The sequence below is a fragment of the Aphelocoma coerulescens genome, chromosome 29, assembly GCF_041296385.1.
Source record: "Aphelocoma coerulescens isolate FSJ_1873_10779 chromosome 29, UR_Acoe_1.0, whole genome shotgun sequence".
NCBI classification, from domain to species: Eukaryota; Metazoa; Chordata; class Aves; order Passeriformes; family Corvidae; genus Aphelocoma; species Aphelocoma coerulescens.
The window spans coordinates 2,091,304-2,108,705 of NC_091042.1; the positions used below are offsets into that span (position 1 = coordinate 2,091,304).

Here is a 17,402-nt window from a genome sequence, read left to right on the forward strand (position 1 = left end):
CACGCTGCCATCGATAAGGCTTCGGGGCGAGCACCCCCGCGGGGCCCCGGAGCAGCGAAAACGGGAGCGGACGGAGGTTTCTCGGGTGGGCTGGGGGGGATGCTGAAGCCCCTCGCCCGCAGCACCGGGGTCCCTCCCGAGGGAGGCAGGAGGGGGGGGTGTCACGGCCCGCACCCCGGTCCGGCCCTGCGTGGCTCGGCGCTATTTATACCGCGGCCGGCGCCTGGCGTGCGGCCCGAGCCGCCCCCGCGCGATCGTGCCCGGGGGGGCCGTGCCGGTGTCCGGGGCACATTCCCGGAGCTACCGGGGGAGCAGCCGGGGGGTCCCGTACGGGCACGGTCCCCATCGCGGGGGTCCTGCCCCAGCCCTCCCGGTTCACCCCCCCCCCTCCCCACCGCCCCCTTGTCACGCCCCCCCCCTCCCTTCTCTCCACGACCAGGCGTCCGGCGCGGCGGGGCCGTTCCCAGCCCCGGCGCTGCCCCCGGCTGACGCACATCCTCCGCCCACGGCCCCGCCGCTTCCCGGCTCCGCCGCCCACGGCCCGCGGAGGGGGAGCGGGGGGGCCGCCCGAGCCCGCTCCCCGCTGCTCGCCCACGGGCGGCCACCGCCCCACGAGGAGGGACCCACGCGGAGGGCGGCACCCCCTCGCCGGGGCTGGGGGAGCCTCGCTGCCAGGGGACGGACGGTGCCGGCAGCGGGGCGAACTGGAGTCCCCCGGCCGAGCCGAGCCGCCCCTTGGCCCGTGGGATGCGGGACCCACTCCGCGCCGGGTGTCACCGGTGACCCGCGCCCCACGCCCGCCCCGGCACGGCCCCGGCCCGGCGGGGCCCGAGGCCGCGGGTTCGGCTGCCGGGGGAGGGGCGCTGGGGGCGAGGGGCGGGACCTGCGCGCCCCCCACGCGTGACCCGTTCACACAAACAACGCGAGGTCGCGCCCTGATAGGCGGAGGCGGTTGTCAATCAGACGGGATTCACGGGGGGTGGGGGCGTGGCCGGCCGTGCCTGCGCTCTGATAGGCTGAGGGGCGTGTCTGTCAGAGCTCCGTTAACGGAGCGGGGCGGGGCTGTTGAATGAACGGCGGGGGGGGGCATGTTGGTCACCATGGCAACCGAGGGCGGGAGCATGGCTGCTTCCCGCACGCGCTATGCTGATAGGTTAAACACACTGTCAATCAACGCGGCAGGCAGCGGGGGCGGGAGCCGGATCATAATAGGTTTCTGATAGGTCACTTCAGCTGTCAATCGGGAACAACGCGCAGCGAGCGCCTCTCCTATTGGCTGTCGCTGCTCCTCGGCGGCGGAAGCGGAAGTGGCCGGCGCAGCCTCGGCGGGAGGGATGAATCCGCCTCCGGGGCAGCGGCGGCTCCCGGCTCTGCCGGTGTTGCTGTTGCTGCCGTTGCTGTTCCTGCTCTTCCTGATCCTGGAAGCTGCAGGTGTGTGGGGCGGCGGCGTCCCTGAGCGGGGACGGGGGGGCCGTCATGGCGGGGAGCGGGACGGCGACAGCCCCCGGGCAGCGTGGCTGTAGAATGGGACCAGCGGCCTGGGCCACGGGCAACTGCCCGGTGCCCGCTGAGAGACCCCCTGCCCCACCAGGGAACCCTCTGAGCGCTTCCCGGGGCCTCCATGCTCGGGAATCGGTGCGGCCCGGTGGGACCGGGATTTCGTGTCCCGCTGTCCCGATCTCCCGGTGCCACCGGGCCTTCCGTGCGGTTCGGGAGCCGCTTCACCCCGGGGGGCGAGCGCTGGCCGGAGACACCCTCGGATTGATGTCCCCGAGGTGGGAACGGTTCTGGAACCAGGAGTCGAGCTGGAACGGGCGCAGGGATGGGGCTGTGCAGACCCCGACAGCGCAGGGCACGGGGTTATCCCAAAAAAGAACCAGAGGGTGTATTCCAAGGAAAACAGCGGCAGGACCGTGGGGAATATGCCTAAGGGGAGGATCCCCGGGCAGGCAAAGGGCAGTAGAGTGTTTGGTGGGTGAAGCAGAGGGGAGCAATGCCTGAACCTCTCCCTCTGTGCTTCCCAGGCACCAAGGATCCCATCATCCCGCTCCAGGAGGGCCACGCGTCCCACCACAGGGAATCCCAGCGCTTCTGCTACACCAACACGCGCGTGCCGCGATGGCACGACATCTGGACGAGGACACAGGTGAGAGGAGGAGGAGGAGGAGGAGGCAGCAGATCCTCCCCGCTCCAGCCCCTCCATCCATGCCCCCCTCGCTTCCTGACAGATCCGCGTCACCAGCAGCCGGATGATCCGCGTCACCCAGGTGGACAGCGAGGAGGAGCTGGAGAAGTTCAGCGTGTGGAACGTGGTGTTCTCCTTCCTGCGGGGGAAGCTCAACGACACCAGCATCGACGTGGATCTCTACATCAACAAAACCTGCCTCAAGGTCGAGCTGCTGGAGCCCGGCACCACCTACTCCGTCGTCCTCTTCCGACGTACGTCCCCTGCCTGGTGGGGGAAAGGGGGCCTGGGGCTGCCCGGGGGACAACAGGATGCGGCAGCTCATGAGCCAAGGACCAGCAAGGCTGTTCCTTCCTCAGGAAGGGCATCGGGTCTGCGGAAGGAAATGTGGGGGCATTTGGGGCACTTGGAGGTTCACCTGGACACTGCCCCATCCCTGTCCGTGTGACCCTGTGGCAGGTGGGAGCTTCCCACTGTGCCCCTCTCCACTGGGATTTGCTCTCTTCCCAGGCTTTGATCCTAAGCTGTTCCTTGTTTTCTTCCTGGGCCTGCTGTTGTTCTTCTGTGGGGACACACTGAGCAGGTGAGTGCCCCCCTTTCCCCGGGGGCTGGGACAGGTGGGCAGTGCCCGGTGGCTCCCGGGTGGGGGGTGTTTGTGCACAGGTACCCATAAAACACCCGGTGTGATCATTTTAGGAGCCAAATCTTCTACTACTCAGCTGGGATCAGCGTTGGTTTGTTGGCCTCGCTGCTCGTCCTTGTCTACATGATGTCCAAGGTCATGCCCAAGGTAGGTGTCACCTCCTGGGGATGGGTGGTCAGCAGCCTCGTAGTTCTTTCCATACTGGTGTAGTACTGGGATGGGCTGGGCTTGGCACAGAGCAGCTCAGCACCTGGGGGAGGTACCCACGGCTGCCCCACTGCCTGCCTGCAACTCCCCCTTGTCCTCCCCCAGAAAAGCCCTGTGTACTTCCTGCTGGTCGGAGGTTGGTCCTTTTCCCTGTACCTGCTCCAGCTGATCTTCAAGAACCTGCGGGAGATCTGCAAGTCCTACTGGCAGTACCTGTTAGGTAGGAGAGAGCTCTGGGACTCACCAGTTCACCAACTGAACGTCTCCTAACGGAGCTGGAACGTGCTGGGGAGCGACGCTGAGGCTCCCCATCCCTGCTGGTGCTCCAAGGGGGTGCTGTCAAGTTCACCCTCATCCTCATGTAGCCCCAAATTTCTGCCCCATCCCTGTGCTGTCCCACAGGTTACCTGCTGTTCGTGGGCTTGCTGAGCTTCGCCGTGTGCTACAGGTACGGCCCCCTGGAGAACGAGCGCAGCATCAACCTCCTCTCCTGGGCCCTGCAGCTGCTGGGGCTGCTGCTGATGTACTCGGGCATCCAGATCCATCCCATCGCCCTGGGCCTGGTGCTCGTCGCCATCTGCACCAAGAACCTGGATTACCCCTTGCAATGGGCCTTCGCTGCCTACCGGTGAGGCCTGTGGAATTCCAGCTGCTCGTGGCTGCCAGCTGGGTCGGGATGAGCTGCTGGGTGGAGCCTGTGCCACAGATCAGGGGTGTTTTCACTGCGGTGTGGGAGTGGGGTGGGTAACTGTGCCCTTTTTCCCCTGGGACTGGTACAGGAGAGGGAGCAAGGAGCAGAGGCTGGAGGGGTGTGTTCCGCTTTCCCCACTGCCAGGTGCCCCGGGAGCTTGGTCTGCCCTAGGGATTCATATCTCAGGAACTGGTTCTGCCCCAGGAGCTGGTCCTGCACCAGATTTCCTGCCCTGAGAGATGGTCCTGACTCAGGAGCTGGTCTTGCCCCAGGGTTCCTGCCCCAGGAGCTGGTCCTGCCCCAGATTTCCTGCCCTGGGAGGTGGTCCTGACTCAGGAGCTCATCTTGCCTTAGAGTTCCTGCCCCAGGGTTCCTGCCCTGGAAGGTGGTCCTGCCCCAGGGGTTCTGTCCTGAGAGTTCCTGCCCTGGGAGCTGGTCCCACCCTGGAGGTCCCACCCCGGAGGTCCCACCCCATCCAGGAGGGCAGTAACTGGTGTTTCCCCCCTGGCAGGAGGGTGCAGAGTTCCAAGCTGGACCCGACCCCCCCTCCGCTGCTGACGGAGGAGGAATATCGGCTCCAGGGCGAGGTGGAGACCCGCAAGGCCCTGGCAGAGCTGCGGAGCTTCTGCCAGAGCCCCGAATTCTCTGCCTGGCGCACGGTGTCCCGCATCCAGTCTCCCAAAAGGTAACACCCCTGCCAGCGAGCTCGGGGTGGCCACCCTGTGTCCCTTTGTGCTGTCACCTCTGTCCTTAGAGACAGAGACACAGATCCGGGCTGTGTGGGAGCGCAGAGTGGCCGGGGGGAAAGGATGGATAACGCCCGGTCGCGGCACCAAAACGCTTCACCCACGTGTGTCAGGGCGTTTCCAGAGGCGCTGGACACACCTGCCCAACGTGCTGCTCCCTGGCTTCTCCCAGGTTTGCTGACTTTGTGGGTGGTGCTTCCCACGTCACCCCCAACGAGGTGTCTGTCCACGAGCGGGAGTTCGGCCTGGAAAGTCTCTTCATTAACGAGCAGCTGTTCGAGGAGGACGATGATGATGATGATGATGATGATGAGGACAGTGTCAATGACTCCTTTGCTGAGAATCACAGGAGTGATTCCCTGCCCCACAACCATCTGGATGTCCAGTGAGGTCAGCTGCCCTGGGGCCAAGGAGCAGACCCACTGCTGGGCTGCTCCAGGTGTGGTGGGGATGGACCTTAGGGGGTGATGAACCCTGTGGGGATGGACCTTGTGGGGATGCACCCCCTCTGAGAGGGAGAAAAGGGGGTCAGACCCCCTCCTCTTCCCCTGCAGCTCTTGCCTGAGGTGTGAACGCTGTTGTCAGCACAGCCCTGGGTGCTGGGGGGGGGGGTGGGACACATGGGAGCCCCCCCCCCAGGCTGGGAGGTCACCTGGTCCTGGATGCAGACTGGACCCACCCCAACTTTTGCAGCGGGTGTTTGTGAGCTCCCAGGGTGGGACCCCCCGGAGCAGGGACCCCCTCCCAAGCCTGGGCTCTCACCTGGCTCCATCCCTCAGTGCCACAGCTGTGGGCTGCAGACAGGAGCCCTTTTCCCTGTGCTGGGGTGGGGACAGACCTTCCCCTTCATCTCCTGAACAGGTGCCCAAGGGTGACACACACGAGAGGAACTTTGGACGTGTCCGCCCGTACCTGCGTGCTCAGCACCTGCCTGGAGCCGTGGGGAGGGAGCTGCCAGTGCCCTGCTCCTCCTCCTCCTGTTACAAACACATCAGAGGGCTCCAGCTGGTCGGGCCACGCCTCTGCCTTGCCTTCAATCCCGTGTGAATACCAAAAACTCCGGCGCCTGCCGGATGGAGCTGGGGAGCCTCGGGGTCTGCCGGCTGCCCCTGGATGTGGTGTTGGGGTAGAGGCCGTGCTCAGCCCCCTCTCCCCATGCCAGAGCTGAGGATGAGCGTGGATGTGCTTCCTCCCTGCCTCGCAGCCCTTCTCCTGCTATTACTCCTCTCCCAGTGGGTGCAGGCAGGGACTGAGGGTGACGTTGCCGCTGTTGGGTGGGGAGCTCTGCCAAAGCACAAAGCTGGAGGGGACGCCCCAATCTATGCAACTTCCTAAGCAATAACGCTGCCCTCACCTCCCCGTAGTGTCTCAGCTGCCCTGGGGAGCCCCAGCCCAGCCCCTACCTCACCTGTGCCACTGCTGGAGCTTCTGCCATCAGTTTTTGTCCCAGTCCCAGGTTTGCTCCCCGGCCCTCACTGCGCTTTCCTCCCTGCTCAGGTGTGAGCAGCCTCTGTTACTGCGTCCCCCTACCCTCAGTGTGGTGAATGACTGATTATATTTTTAATAAAGACATATTTTTTAGGTCCTGAGCCTCATTTGTTCGTCCTGCTGTGACCCCAGGGCTCATCCACCTGCAGGAGGTCGTTCTGCTGGGGATGGGGCATGGGGACACCACAGCTCCTGGGTGCCACGTTCCCTGTGGCAGGACCTACCGTGGGCCTCAGGTTGGGCTGGGAGCCGGTGTCCTCTCTGGGGACTGGCATCCTCGTCAAAGCAGCCCTGGGCATTCCCGGTTCTCCAGCCCGGTACCTCGCCCGTTTCCCTCAGCCCAGGAGAGGAAGTTCCCTTTGTTTGCCCGGCTCCAGGATTTTCCCTGCTTGTTCCTGCTCTCAGCTGCCGGGTGGGGAAGGGACACAGCGGCTGAGCTGGGACCGTGGGCGGCGGCTGCTGCCGGCGGCACTCTTGGGGCTGATCTTCACTGCCCGCTCCTTCGTGCCTCAGTTTCCCCAGCTGGGAGCTCTGGGGGAGGGCCCTGCGGGCCCCCCCGCCCCTCCGTGGGCCGGACGGGGCCAGCACCGGGCGCTGGGCTGGGCTGAGCCCTGCCGGTTCCGGGGCAGCTCCAGCTGAAGCCACTCCAGCAACCGCTGCTCTGCGACCGGGAGGTGAGTCGGGGGTGGGAGGTGAGTCGGGGACCCCTCTGCTGCCTCAGCTGGATGGGGATACCTGGTCCCCATAACCCTCATGCCAGGGCACCTGCACCCCGCGGGGCGTGGGGACCCGGTGTCATTGGGAACACCGGGGCGAGCCCAGCGCTGCCCTGGAGCTGCGGGGGGCTCTTGCTCTGGCTTCCACCCACGGCTGCTGGCCCTGGGGTGCCAACCCAGCAGCACGGGGGGCGTCGGACCCCTGGAAGGCTCTGCCATCTCTAGAGGCTGCTGGCCCTGGGGTGCCAACCCAGCAGCACGGGGGGCGTCGGACCCCTGGAAGGCTCTGCCATCTCTAGAGGCTGCTGGCCCTGGGGTGCCAACCCAGCAGCACGGGGGGCGTCGGACCCCTGGAAGGCTCTGCCATCTCTAGAGGCTGCTGGCCCTGGGGTGCCAACCCAGCAGCACGGGGGGCGTCGGACCTCTGGAAGGCTCTGCCATCTCTAGAGGCTGCTGGCCCTGGGGTGCCAACCCAGCAGCACGGGGGGCGTCGGACCTCTGGAAGGCTCTGCCATCTCTAGAGGCTGCTGGAGTCATCTCCATCACCCCATTTGCCCCAATCCTTCCACACCTTCTCCTTGCTCGTGAACTTTCCCCGGGCACCGATAAGTGGGGCTGGGTTTACAACCCTGCACCCCAGCTGTAAAGCGAGGGTGAAGGTCACCCCGGGGAACGTGACCGTGCTGTCACACACAGGTGAGGGATGGGGGACAGCGGGGGGAGGCAGCACACGGGCTCCCGGGGGTGACCTGTCGGGGGCTCTGGGCTCCTCTCCCCGCCCCGGCTTCCCCAGCCAGGAAGGAGGGAGGAAGTGGAGGCTGAATTAATCCCTGCCCCAAGAATAGGATCCAGGTGTCCGCATTTCCTGGCCGAGCCCCCGCTTTCCCCCAGCGTCCGGCTGCCCCCAGCCCCACCACGGGGTCCCGGGATACCCCGGGAAGGTGCCCCCTGTGCTTCTGTGGGTGTGTGGCCGCCTTGTCCCCTGTCCTCAGGGTTGGGGGGAGCAGCCACGATCCCAGAGACCGGCGAGGACCCAGAGGGGTGTTTTGGGGAAGGGGCTGCGTGTCCGTGGCTGCAGCCCCCCCGTGTCGTGTCCCAGCTGCCCCGGAGCTGCCCGGCCATGGAAGGCACCACGCCGCTGCTGGACGCCGAGGCCGTCGGGGACCTGGTGCTGCTGGACCCGCTGACCGAGGAGTCGCTGGTCCAGACGCTGCAGGAGCGATTCCGCCGCCACGACATCTACGTGGGCAGGGGGATGGGGGATTGGGGGGCACGACAGGGGCTGCTGGGGTGCGAGTGGGATATGGGGTCTGAGATGGGGAATGGAAGGGCTGCGGGGTCTGGGATGGGGAATGGGATATGGGGTCTGAGATGGGGACTGGGAGGGCTGCAGGGTCTGGGCTGGTGAGTGGGATAGGGGTCTGGGATGGGAAGAGGGATATGGGGTTTGAGATGGGGAATGGAAGAGCTGCAGGGTCTGAGATGGGGAGCGGGATATGGGGTTTGTAATGGGGATTGGGAATGCTGCAGGGTGTGGGATGGGGAGCGGGACATGGGGTCTGGGATGGGAAGAGGGATATGGGGTCTGGGATGGGGAATGGGATATGGGGTCTGAGATGGGGATTGGGAGGGCTGCAGAGTCTTGGGCTGGCGAGCGGGATAGGGGTCTGGGATGGGAAGAGGGATATGGGGTTTGAGATGGGGATTGGGAAGGCTGCAGGGTGTGGGATGGGGAGCGGGATATGGGGTCTGAGATGGGGAATGGGAGGGCTTCAAGGTCTGGGATGGTGAGCAGGATATGGGGTCTGGATTGGGAGTGGGAGAACTTTTGGGTGCAGAGTGGGAACAGGGTATGGGGCCTGGGATGCAAAGTGGGAGGGCTGCAGGTTTGAGGATGAGGAGCAGGATGTGGGGTCTGGGATGGGGAGAAGGATTTGGGAAGCAGAAGGACTGCAGGGTCTGGGATGGGGAGTGGAATAGAGGGTCCTGGGATGGGGGGAGCAGGATCTGGGGTCTGGGATGAAGACAAGGATCTGGGGTGGAGACGGGGAGCACCAGGAGCTGGGCTGTGTCCTCCTGGCCCCTCATCCCTGCTGTCCTGCTGTCCCGCAGACATACATTGGGAATGTGGTGATCTCAGTGAACCCGTACCAGTCCCTGCCCCTCTACACCCCGGAGAAGGTGGAGGAGTATCGTAACTGCAGCTTCTTCGCAGTGAAGCCCCACATGTGAGCACGGGGATGGTTGGGGGTGCCCTTGATGCCCTGGATCCCACCAAGGGCTTCACCCGTGGGCAATCCCAAGGCATCGGGGTCCAAAGGAATCCACTTGGGGCAACACCACAGCCACAACAGGGGGTCTTGGCATTTCCTGAAGCCCCTAGATGGCTCCAGCCCCTTCCAACCCCTCTTGCCCCCAGCTTTGCCATTGCTGACGATGCCTATCGCTCGCTGCGGGACCGGGACAGGGACCAGTGCATCCTCATCACCGGCGAGAGCGGCGCCGGCAAGACAGGTACAGGCAGGGCTGCAAGGGGGGCTCAGGGCACTGCGAGGGGCAGGTGGGGTGAGGGGCACGGCCCCAACACCCACGGCCCCTCACCGATGACCCCTGGCCCCTCGCTGGCAGAGGCCAGCAAGCTGGTGATGTCCTTCGTGGCGGCCGTGAGCAGCAAAGGGGAGGAGGTGAACAAGGTGAAGGAGCAGCTCCTGCAGTCCAATCCTGTGCTGGAGGGTGAGTGCCCCACATCCCGAGCCCCACCTCGCGCATCCCGGCCCTGCCAGGGCTCGGCACCGTCCCCCTGGACTGCACCGTAACCCCCATTCTCCCCCCGCAGCCTTTGGAAATGCCAAGACTGTCCGTAATGACAACTCCTCCCGATTCGTGAGTGACCTGGGGACAGGGGTTGGACCCTGCCCGGGGCCACGTGGGCCCTGATGGGGCTGGGAGCACAGAGGGGATGGGGGTGCGGATGTGTGGGAGCTGCCACTCCCACCGGGACCCCCTTCCCTGACCCAGCCCCCTCCCCCAGGGCAAGTACATGGACATTGAGTTCGACTTCAAGGGGGAGCCCCTGGGAGGGGTCATCAGCAACTGTGAGTACCCACCACCCATCCCGGGGGGTCCCACTCCACACACCCCAGTGACACTGACCCCTTCTCTCAGACCTGCTGGAGAAATCCCGCATCGTCCGGCACGTGAAGGGCGAGAGGAACTTCCACATCTTCTACCAGCTCCTGGCTGGGGCTTCTCCAGAGCTGCTCCGTAGGTCCAGACCCCGCAGTGTGGGGGATTTGGGGGTGGAACCGAGCTGGGGGGGGGGCCATGGCTGAGGTGCCACCTCCTCTCCCCTCAACCAGAACAACTGAAGCTCCACCAGGACTGCAGGCACTACGGATACCTGAACCGGGAGAGCTCCAGCTTGCCCGGCATGGACGATGCAGCCAACTTCCACGCCATGCAGGTACCCACGGGAAGACAAGACCCCTCTCCCCCAAACATCCTGGAGCCCACCGCAGCCCCTGAGCTGTTGTGTCCATCCCTAGGATGCCATGAGGGTCATCGGCTTCTCGCCCACTGAGGTGACGGAGGTGCTGGAGGTGACGGCCGTGGTGCTCAAACTGGGCAACGTCCAGCTGAGCAGCAGCTTCCAGGCCAGCGGGATGGAGGCCTGCAGCATCACCGAGCCCCAGGGTAGGGATGGGGATAGGGATGGGAATGGGGGGTGTGGGGACCCCCTCAGCCCCTCCTTGTCCCTGGCATCGCCATCTCCCCACACAGAGCTGCACGAGATCTGCAAGCTCATCGGGCTGGACCCCGGCACACTGGAGCAAGCGCTGTGCTCCCGCACGGTGAAGGCGCGGGATGAGACGGTGCTCACCACCCTCACCGTCCCGCAGGTGAGCAGGACCACCCCCAGCCATGAGGCTGATGCCCGGCAGCCCCCTGTGAGCCGGCACCAGCCCCCCTCCCCTCTCCCCAGGGCTACTACGGCCGGGACGCGCTGGCCAAGAACATCTACAGTCGCCTCTTTGACTGGCTGGTGAATCGCATCAACACCAGCATCCAGGTGAGCTCCAGGGGATCCTGGAGCCCCAGCAGGACCCCGGACCCCCACCCCACACAGGGCTCAATACCCCGTTATCTCTCCAGGTGAAGTCAGACGAGCAGAGGAAGGTGATGGGCGTCCTGGACATCTACGGCTTCGAGATCTTCCAGGTGAGTGAAGGACCCACATGGCCCCATCCAGGGGGTTGGGAACAGCAGGTGAGACACGGGGCAGGGCCGGGGGCTCGGGGAGCACCTGCCACACAGGACCCTTCTCCCGCAGGACAACAGCTTTGAGCAGTTCATCATCAACTACTGCAACGAGAAGCTGCAGCAGATCTTCATCCTGATGACGCTGAAGGAGGAACAGGAGGAATACGTCCGAGAGGTACCTCCAGCCCCTGCCAGAGCGTGGCCCCAAGGAGCTTCGGCCCCCCCGGGATGGGGAAGTGCCGGAGACGGCTCCGTCGCACGTCCCTCCCTCCCTCACCCCGCTCCCCGCTGGGAGCAGATTCAATGGCAGGAAGGGATTTGGGATCCTCGGCCCCGTGGCCGGACGTCCGGTTCCTGCCCCACATCAGCTGGAGGTGTCCATGGGGCAGGGGCTGGGTTATCCATTTGTCTGACCCACATCTGCTCTCAGGGCATCCAGTGGACCCCGGTGGAGTTTTTCGACAACAGCATCATCTGCAACCTGATTGAGAACGTGAGTTGCCCGCCCAGTGCCGGGATCTTGGGGTTCCAGCGCCCCCCAAAGTCCAAACTGGGATTTACTGGGGCCGGTCTTGAGTGACCCCCCCCATCGTGGCACAGAGCACCAGCGGGATCCTGGCCATGCTGGACGAGGAGTGCCTGCGGCCCGGCGTGGTCAACGAGGACACCTTCCTCAACAAGCTCAACCAGCTCTTGGCCACACACAAGCACTACGAGAGCAAGGAGACGCAGAACGCCCGGCGTGTCACCGACACCAGCCTGCCCCCGCGCTGCTTCCGCATCCACCACTACGCCGGCAAGGTCCGGCAGCGCCTGCTCCTCTTCCCGGTGCCACGTTCCTCTTCCCAGCACCCTGATCCTCTTCCAAGTGCTATGCTCCTCTTCCCAGCACCCTGATCCTCTTCCCAGCACTGTGGTCCTCTTCCCATCACCCTGATCCTCTTCCCAGTGCCATGCACCTCTTCCCAGCACTGTGGTCCTCTTCCCATCACCCTGATCCTCTTCCCAGCACCCTGATCCTCTTCCCAGCACTGTGGTCCTCTTCCCATCACCCTGATCCTCTTCCCAGTGCCACTCTCCTCTTCCCATCACCCTGATCCTCTTCCCAGCACCCTGATCCTCTTCACAATGCCCCAGTTCTGCTTCCAGCACCCCAATCCTCTTCCCACTGCCCTGGTCTTTTTCCCAGCACTCTGGTTCTCTTACCAGTACCCCAGTCCTCTTCCCAGCACCTCGGTTCTTTTCCCATCACCCCGGATCTCTTTTCAGCACCCCAGGCTTCTTCCCTGCATCTCAGACCTCCTTGCAGCTCTCTGAACCTCTTCCCAGCACCCCAGTCCTTTTCTCAGCACCCCAGTTCTCTTCACAGCATCCTGGTCCTCTTCCCAGTGCCTCAGTTCTCTTCCCAGTGCCTCAGTTCTCTTCCCAGTGCCCTGGTCCTCTTCCCAGCTTGGCACAGGAGATGTGGGGCTGGACTGAGAATGGGGATGGAGACACTGAACCCTGCCCCACTCCCCACCCGGGCGCTGACCCCGCTGCACCCCCAGGTGACCTACAACGTGATGGGTTTCATCGAGAAGAACAACGACCTGCTCTTCCGCGACCTCTCTCAGGCCATGTGGGCGGCCCGGCACGCGCTGCTGCGCTCGCTCTTCCCCGAAGGAGACCCCCAGAAGGTCTCCCTCAAGCTGCCGCCCACCGCAGGCTTCCAGTTCAAGTCGTCCGTGGCGCTGCTGATGAAGAACCTCTACTCTAAGAACCCCAACTACATCAGGTACCAGCCCCAGCAGGGACCCCCAGGGGCGGCTGCGGCGCCTGTGAGACCCCCGCCCAAACCACCGCTGCGCTCTGCAGGTGCATCAAACCCAACGACACCAAGTCAGCGATGGTGTTCACGCCGGAGCTGGTGCTGGCGCAGGTCCGGTACCTGGGGCTGATGGAGAACGTGCGGGTGCGGCGGGCGGGCTACGCCTTCCGCCAGCTCTACGGCCCCTTCCTGCAGCGCTACAAGATGCTCAACCCCCGCACGTGGCCCCGCTGGGATGGTGGTGACAGGTACGGGGCTGGCACGGACCGTGAGGGCCAGGGGGCTGCCGGGGGGGCTCTGACCAGCCTTGTCTCTGCCGTGGTGTAGGGAGGGGTCCGAGGTGCTGCTGGCAGGTCTGGCATTCCCTGCCGAGGAGCTGGCGTTTGGCCACACCAAGATCTTCATCCGCTCACCACGCACGGTGAGTCTGGGAATGGGGGAGTCCGGGGGGATCCAAACTCGTCCTGGGAGTTCCTGGGTGATGCCACAGCCCCTGGAGATGGCTCTGGATGACCCAGCGCTTGCCATGGTTGTTGCCAGCTCTTTGACCTGGAGCAGCAGCGCCAGGAGCGCGTGGCCCAGCTCGCCACCCTCATCCAGAAGGTGTTTCGGGGCTGGCGGTGCCGGACCCAGTACCAGCTGATGCGCAAGAGCCAGATCCTCATCTCCGCCTGGTTCCGGGGCCACAGGGTGAGGACAGGGCGAGTCCTGGCCACGCTTCCCCTGCCCATCCCTCTCCCCCTGGCTCTCTGAGCCTACCCAGCTCATCCTCCTTCTTCCCCCTGCAGCAAAAGAACCACTACAAGCAGATGAAGCGGTCGGCACTGATCCTGCAGGCGTACGCACGGGGCTGGAAGGTGAGGGCTGAGCACCCCAGGACCACCAGTGGGACTGGCCTGGTGTGGGGAGCAGGGTGGGTGGGGACAGGGGCTCCGTGTGCCCCACGGTGGGACCAGGGGCTCCATGTGCCCTGCAGTAGGACCAGGGGCTCCGTGTGCCCCACGGTAGGACCAGGGGCTCCGTGTGCCCCGCAGTAGGACCAGGGGCTCCGTGTGCCCCACGGTAGGACCAGGGGCTCCATGTGCCCTGCAGTAGGACCAGGGGCTCCGTGTGCCCCACGGTAGGACCAGGGGCTCCGTGTGCCCCGCAGTAGGACCAGGGGCTCCGTGTGCCCCACGGTAGGACCAGGGGCTCCGTGTGTCCCATGGTGGGACCAGGTTCACCCTCATCTCCTCTCCCCGTCTTTCCTCCTTCTCTCCTGCCTCTCTCCTGCCTCTCTCCTGCCTCTCCCTCTCGCTTCGTGTCTGTGTTGGTGTCTCCCCCTGGGGCTCCCCGGGCTCTCACCCCCGCAGTCTCGCCGGCTCCTCCGGGAGCTGAAGTCCCAGCGCCGACGTCACGCGGCCGCCAGCATCATCGCCGCTCACTGGAGAGGGTACCAGGTAACGGGGCCACGTGCCCTCCGGCCACCTCTGTCCTGCTGTCCGTGCCGCTGTGTCCGGGTTGTCTGTCTGTCTGCCCACCCCGCTCCTGCCCACTCTGTCGGGCTGGAGCCGCTGTCCTCTCCGCTGGGGCCAAATGGGGATGTGGGGGATGTGGGGGACGAGACACCCTTGTCCTTGGTGGGGCTGGTGGTGATGTCCGGTGTCCTCACCACTGGCCCTGTCCCCGCAGGCACGCAGGACCTACAGGAAGTATTTCCGTTCCAGCGCCAGCACCCGCTTGGCCAACTTCATCTACTGGCGGCTGGTGAGTGGGGCTGGGGCAGAGGGGGCCACGGTGCCTTCCCAGCCCCCTGCCCTGGGGCTGGACAGCCCTGTCCTCTCCTGACCCCCCCCACTGCGCTGTCACCCCCAGGTGCAGAGGTACCTGGTGGGGCTGGCGAAGAACCTCCCACCGCTGTCGGTGACAGACCGGACCTGGCCCCCGGCGCCGTACCGGTTCCTGGATAACACCAACCAGGAGCTGAAGAACATCTTCTACCACTGGAAGGTGGGAGCAGGGGGACACGGGGGGAATTCCAGCTGGGATCTTGGTGCGCCAGCTCACCCGAGGGGTCTTCGATGGCACCGAATCACCCCCTCCATTGGCAGTGCAAGAAGTACCGGGACCAGCTGCCACCGGCGCGCCGGGCCCAGCTGCAGGCCAAGCTCTGCGCCAGCGAGCTCTTCAAGGACAAGAAGACCCTCTACCCCAAAAGGTGCCAGGGTGGGGGCTGGGGGTGCAGGGGAACTCAGGGCAGCAGTGGCTGACAGCCTCGTCCCCAGCCTGCAGCAGCCCTTCCACGGAGAGTACCTGGGGCTGAAGCAGAACCCCAAGTACCAGAAGCTCCTCGCCGTGGCCAAGGACAAGCTGGTGATGGCCGACACCGTGAGGAAGGTGAACAGGGCCAGCGGAAAGGTGAGATCCTGACTCGTGCCCCGGGCAGCAGGAGGGCACGCGGGGCCACAGTGACCCCCTGCCTGTGCTGACCCCCGGCCCGTGCTGACCTCTGGCCCGTGCTGACCCCCTGCCCACATTGACCCCCAGCCTGCACTGACCCCCTGTCCGTGCTGACCCCCTGCCCGCACTGACCCCCTGCCCACATTGACCCCCTGCCCACATTGACCCCCTGCTCGCATTGACCCCCTGCCTGCACTGACCCCCTGTCCGTGCTGACCCCCTGCCCGCACTGACCCCCTACCCATGCTGACCCCCTGCCCACATTGACCCCCTGTCCGTGCTGACCCCCTGCCCACATTGACCCCCTGCTCGCATTGACCCCCTGCCCACGCTGACCCCCGCCCATGCTGACCCCCTCCCACAGACAGTCCCACGCCTGCTGCTCCTCACCACCGAGCACCTTGTCCTGGCTGACCCCAAGGCCGCCCAGCCCAAGACTGTGCTCAGCCTCAGCGACATCCGCGGCGTCTCAGTCACCCGCTTCTCCGACGGCTTCCTGGCCCTGCACCTCAAGGAGGTACCTGGGGAGGGGGGCCCTGGGGGCTCAGGGGGTCCCCAGCAGGGCTGACCCCCCGTTTGCCCCACAGGTCTCCACAGTGGGGGACAAGGGAGACTTCCTGCTGGTCAGTGACCACCTCATCGAGCTGGTCACCCGCCTGCACCAGACCTTCGAGGCCACCACCGGGCAAGCGCTGCCCCTGCACATCACTGACAGGTGTGGGTGGGGCTGTGGTGGGCGTGGTTATCATGGGTGTGGTTGTAGTGGGTGGAGTCTGAAGGGCCAGACTGCAGTGGATGCGGCTTCTGTGGGTGGGGCCAGGAGGATGGGGCTGATGTGGGTGCAGGCACTGGAGGGTGGGGCTACCGTGGGTGGGGTTGTTGTGGGTGGGACAGGGCGGAGCTCACCAGGGTGGGATAGAGGTGGGGGTGGAGTCTCCAAGGGTGGGGCACCACGTGAGTGCCCTGATTGGCAGCCCCTGAGGAGGGGGTGTAACCAAGGCAGCTCATTGGCAATGAGGGGATGGGCCTGGGTGTGTCCCCTCCAGGGACACAGGGATGTCCAGGGACACCCTCTCCATCCTGACCCCTCTCCATCCTGACCCCTCCCCTCCATCCTGCCCCTTCCTCTCCATCCTCCTACCCCAGGTTCTCCACCCGCTTCCCAAAAGGCGACATGTCCATCACCGTGGTGGAGTCACCCAAGGCCGGCACCAACGGCCCTGTCTGCAAGAAAAAGGGCAGCCACAAGATGGAGGTCCTGGTGCACTGAGGAGACCCCCAGCCCTCACCCAGGACCCCCACCCTCACATTGGCACCCCTGACCCCCCCCCTTGTGTCATCCCACACCCCTGCGGGTGCCGGCAGCACCCAGGCATCGCTCCAAACTCATTAAAAGGATGCTGAGGTGTCGGTACCGAGGCGGTGACACAGTGGGTGACACCGTTACAGGCGGGGTGGGACCCCAGGACACAGCGCCCAAGCTGGGGGGCACAGGCCAGCCCAGTGGTGAAGCCCCTCATCCCAACCTCCCGCTTTTCCTGATGCCTGATTGCAGCCGGCGCTCGGCTTGTGGTGATTGGAAAGGCCCCAAATTGCCGCCACTTTTCCCATCAAGTGGCTCACGGCTCACACTGCTGCAGAGACAGTTTCTTGGCAGCCGTGGGTGGCTGCATGTGAGGTCCCTGGCACCCTCCTGCCTGTGCTGGACATCCTTGTCCCCCTGCCCAGCATCCCTCCACCCTGCTGCAGGACACCCATGCAGGGGCTCCCTGCCCGGACTGGCGCTGGAGCTGCACTTGGGGACCAGGGACACGGAGAATAGGACAGAGGGAAGTCGCTGCACAGCCCCAGTGCCAGTGCTGCAGCCCAGGGCCTGTGGGACCTCCATCAGTCCTGCACCCCTCAGGTCCATCACGACCCTCACCAGTCCTGTAGCCCCCCAGGTCCATCAGGACCCCCACCAGTCCTGCAGTGCTCAGGTTCCTCAGGACTCCCACCAGTCCTGCAGCCTTCAAGATCTGTGGGACCCCTGCCAGTCCTCCACCCCTCAGAACTCTCAGGACCCCCACCAGTCCTTCAACCCCCACCATCCATGGGACCCCTGCCAGTCCTGCAGGCCCCAGGATCTGCAGAACCCCTGCCAGTCCTCCAGCCCCCTGGACCCTCAGGACCCCACAGCTCCCATGACAGACAGGGCATCCCCTCCCTTCGCTGCCTTTT

At 65.2% G+C, this 17,402-nt stretch overlaps 2 protein-coding genes across 3 annotated transcripts; both read left to right on the plus strand.

The window, feature by feature from the left end:
* The first annotated feature begins 1,318 nt into the window (after positions 1 to 1,318).
* Positions 1,319 to 6,053, plus strand: NEMP1 (nuclear envelope integral membrane protein 1). The gene is made up of 10 exons (XM_068997570.1): positions 1,319 to 1,431; positions 2,025 to 2,146; positions 2,229 to 2,439; positions 2,696 to 2,768; positions 2,882 to 2,975; positions 3,141 to 3,255; positions 3,438 to 3,663; positions 4,238 to 4,411; positions 4,645 to 4,862; positions 5,334 to 6,053. Exons 1-9 carry the CDS (start codon positions 1,335 to 1,337, stop codon positions 4,859 to 4,861), a joined length of 1,329 nt encoding a protein of 442 aa, XP_068853671.1. The 5' UTR covers positions 1,319 to 1,334; the 3' UTR covers position 4,862; positions 5,334 to 6,053.
* Positions 6,054 to 6,534: 481 nt separating this feature from the next.
* On the plus strand, positions 6,535 to 16,548 carry MYO1A (myosin IA). Of its 2 annotated transcripts, XM_068997629.1 has the most exons (29): positions 6,535 to 6,634; positions 7,776 to 7,919; positions 8,789 to 8,904; positions 9,096 to 9,190; positions 9,305 to 9,409; positions 9,513 to 9,559; positions 9,708 to 9,771; positions 9,842 to 9,940; positions 10,036 to 10,139; positions 10,222 to 10,369; positions 10,457 to 10,575; positions 10,659 to 10,745; positions 10,829 to 10,894; positions 11,007 to 11,111; positions 11,367 to 11,429; positions 11,537 to 11,737; positions 12,484 to 12,710; positions 12,791 to 12,991; positions 13,071 to 13,164; positions 13,284 to 13,433; positions 13,532 to 13,600; positions 14,096 to 14,182; positions 14,415 to 14,489; positions 14,598 to 14,732; positions 14,834 to 14,940; positions 15,008 to 15,140; positions 15,547 to 15,699; positions 15,770 to 15,897; positions 16,329 to 16,548. In XM_068997629.1, the coding sequence occupies exons 2-29, from the start codon at positions 7,797 to 7,799 to the stop codon at positions 16,450 to 16,452; spliced, it is 3,225 nt and encodes a 1,074-aa protein (XP_068853730.1). In that variant the 5' UTR covers positions 6,535 to 6,634; positions 7,776 to 7,796; the 3' UTR covers positions 16,453 to 16,548. The 2 variants fall into 2 exon arrangements, with proteins under 2 accessions (XP_068853730.1, XP_068853731.1); XM_068997630.1 differs by lacking the exon at positions 14,096 to 14,182.
* Positions 16,549 to 17,402: the final 854 nt, after the last annotated feature.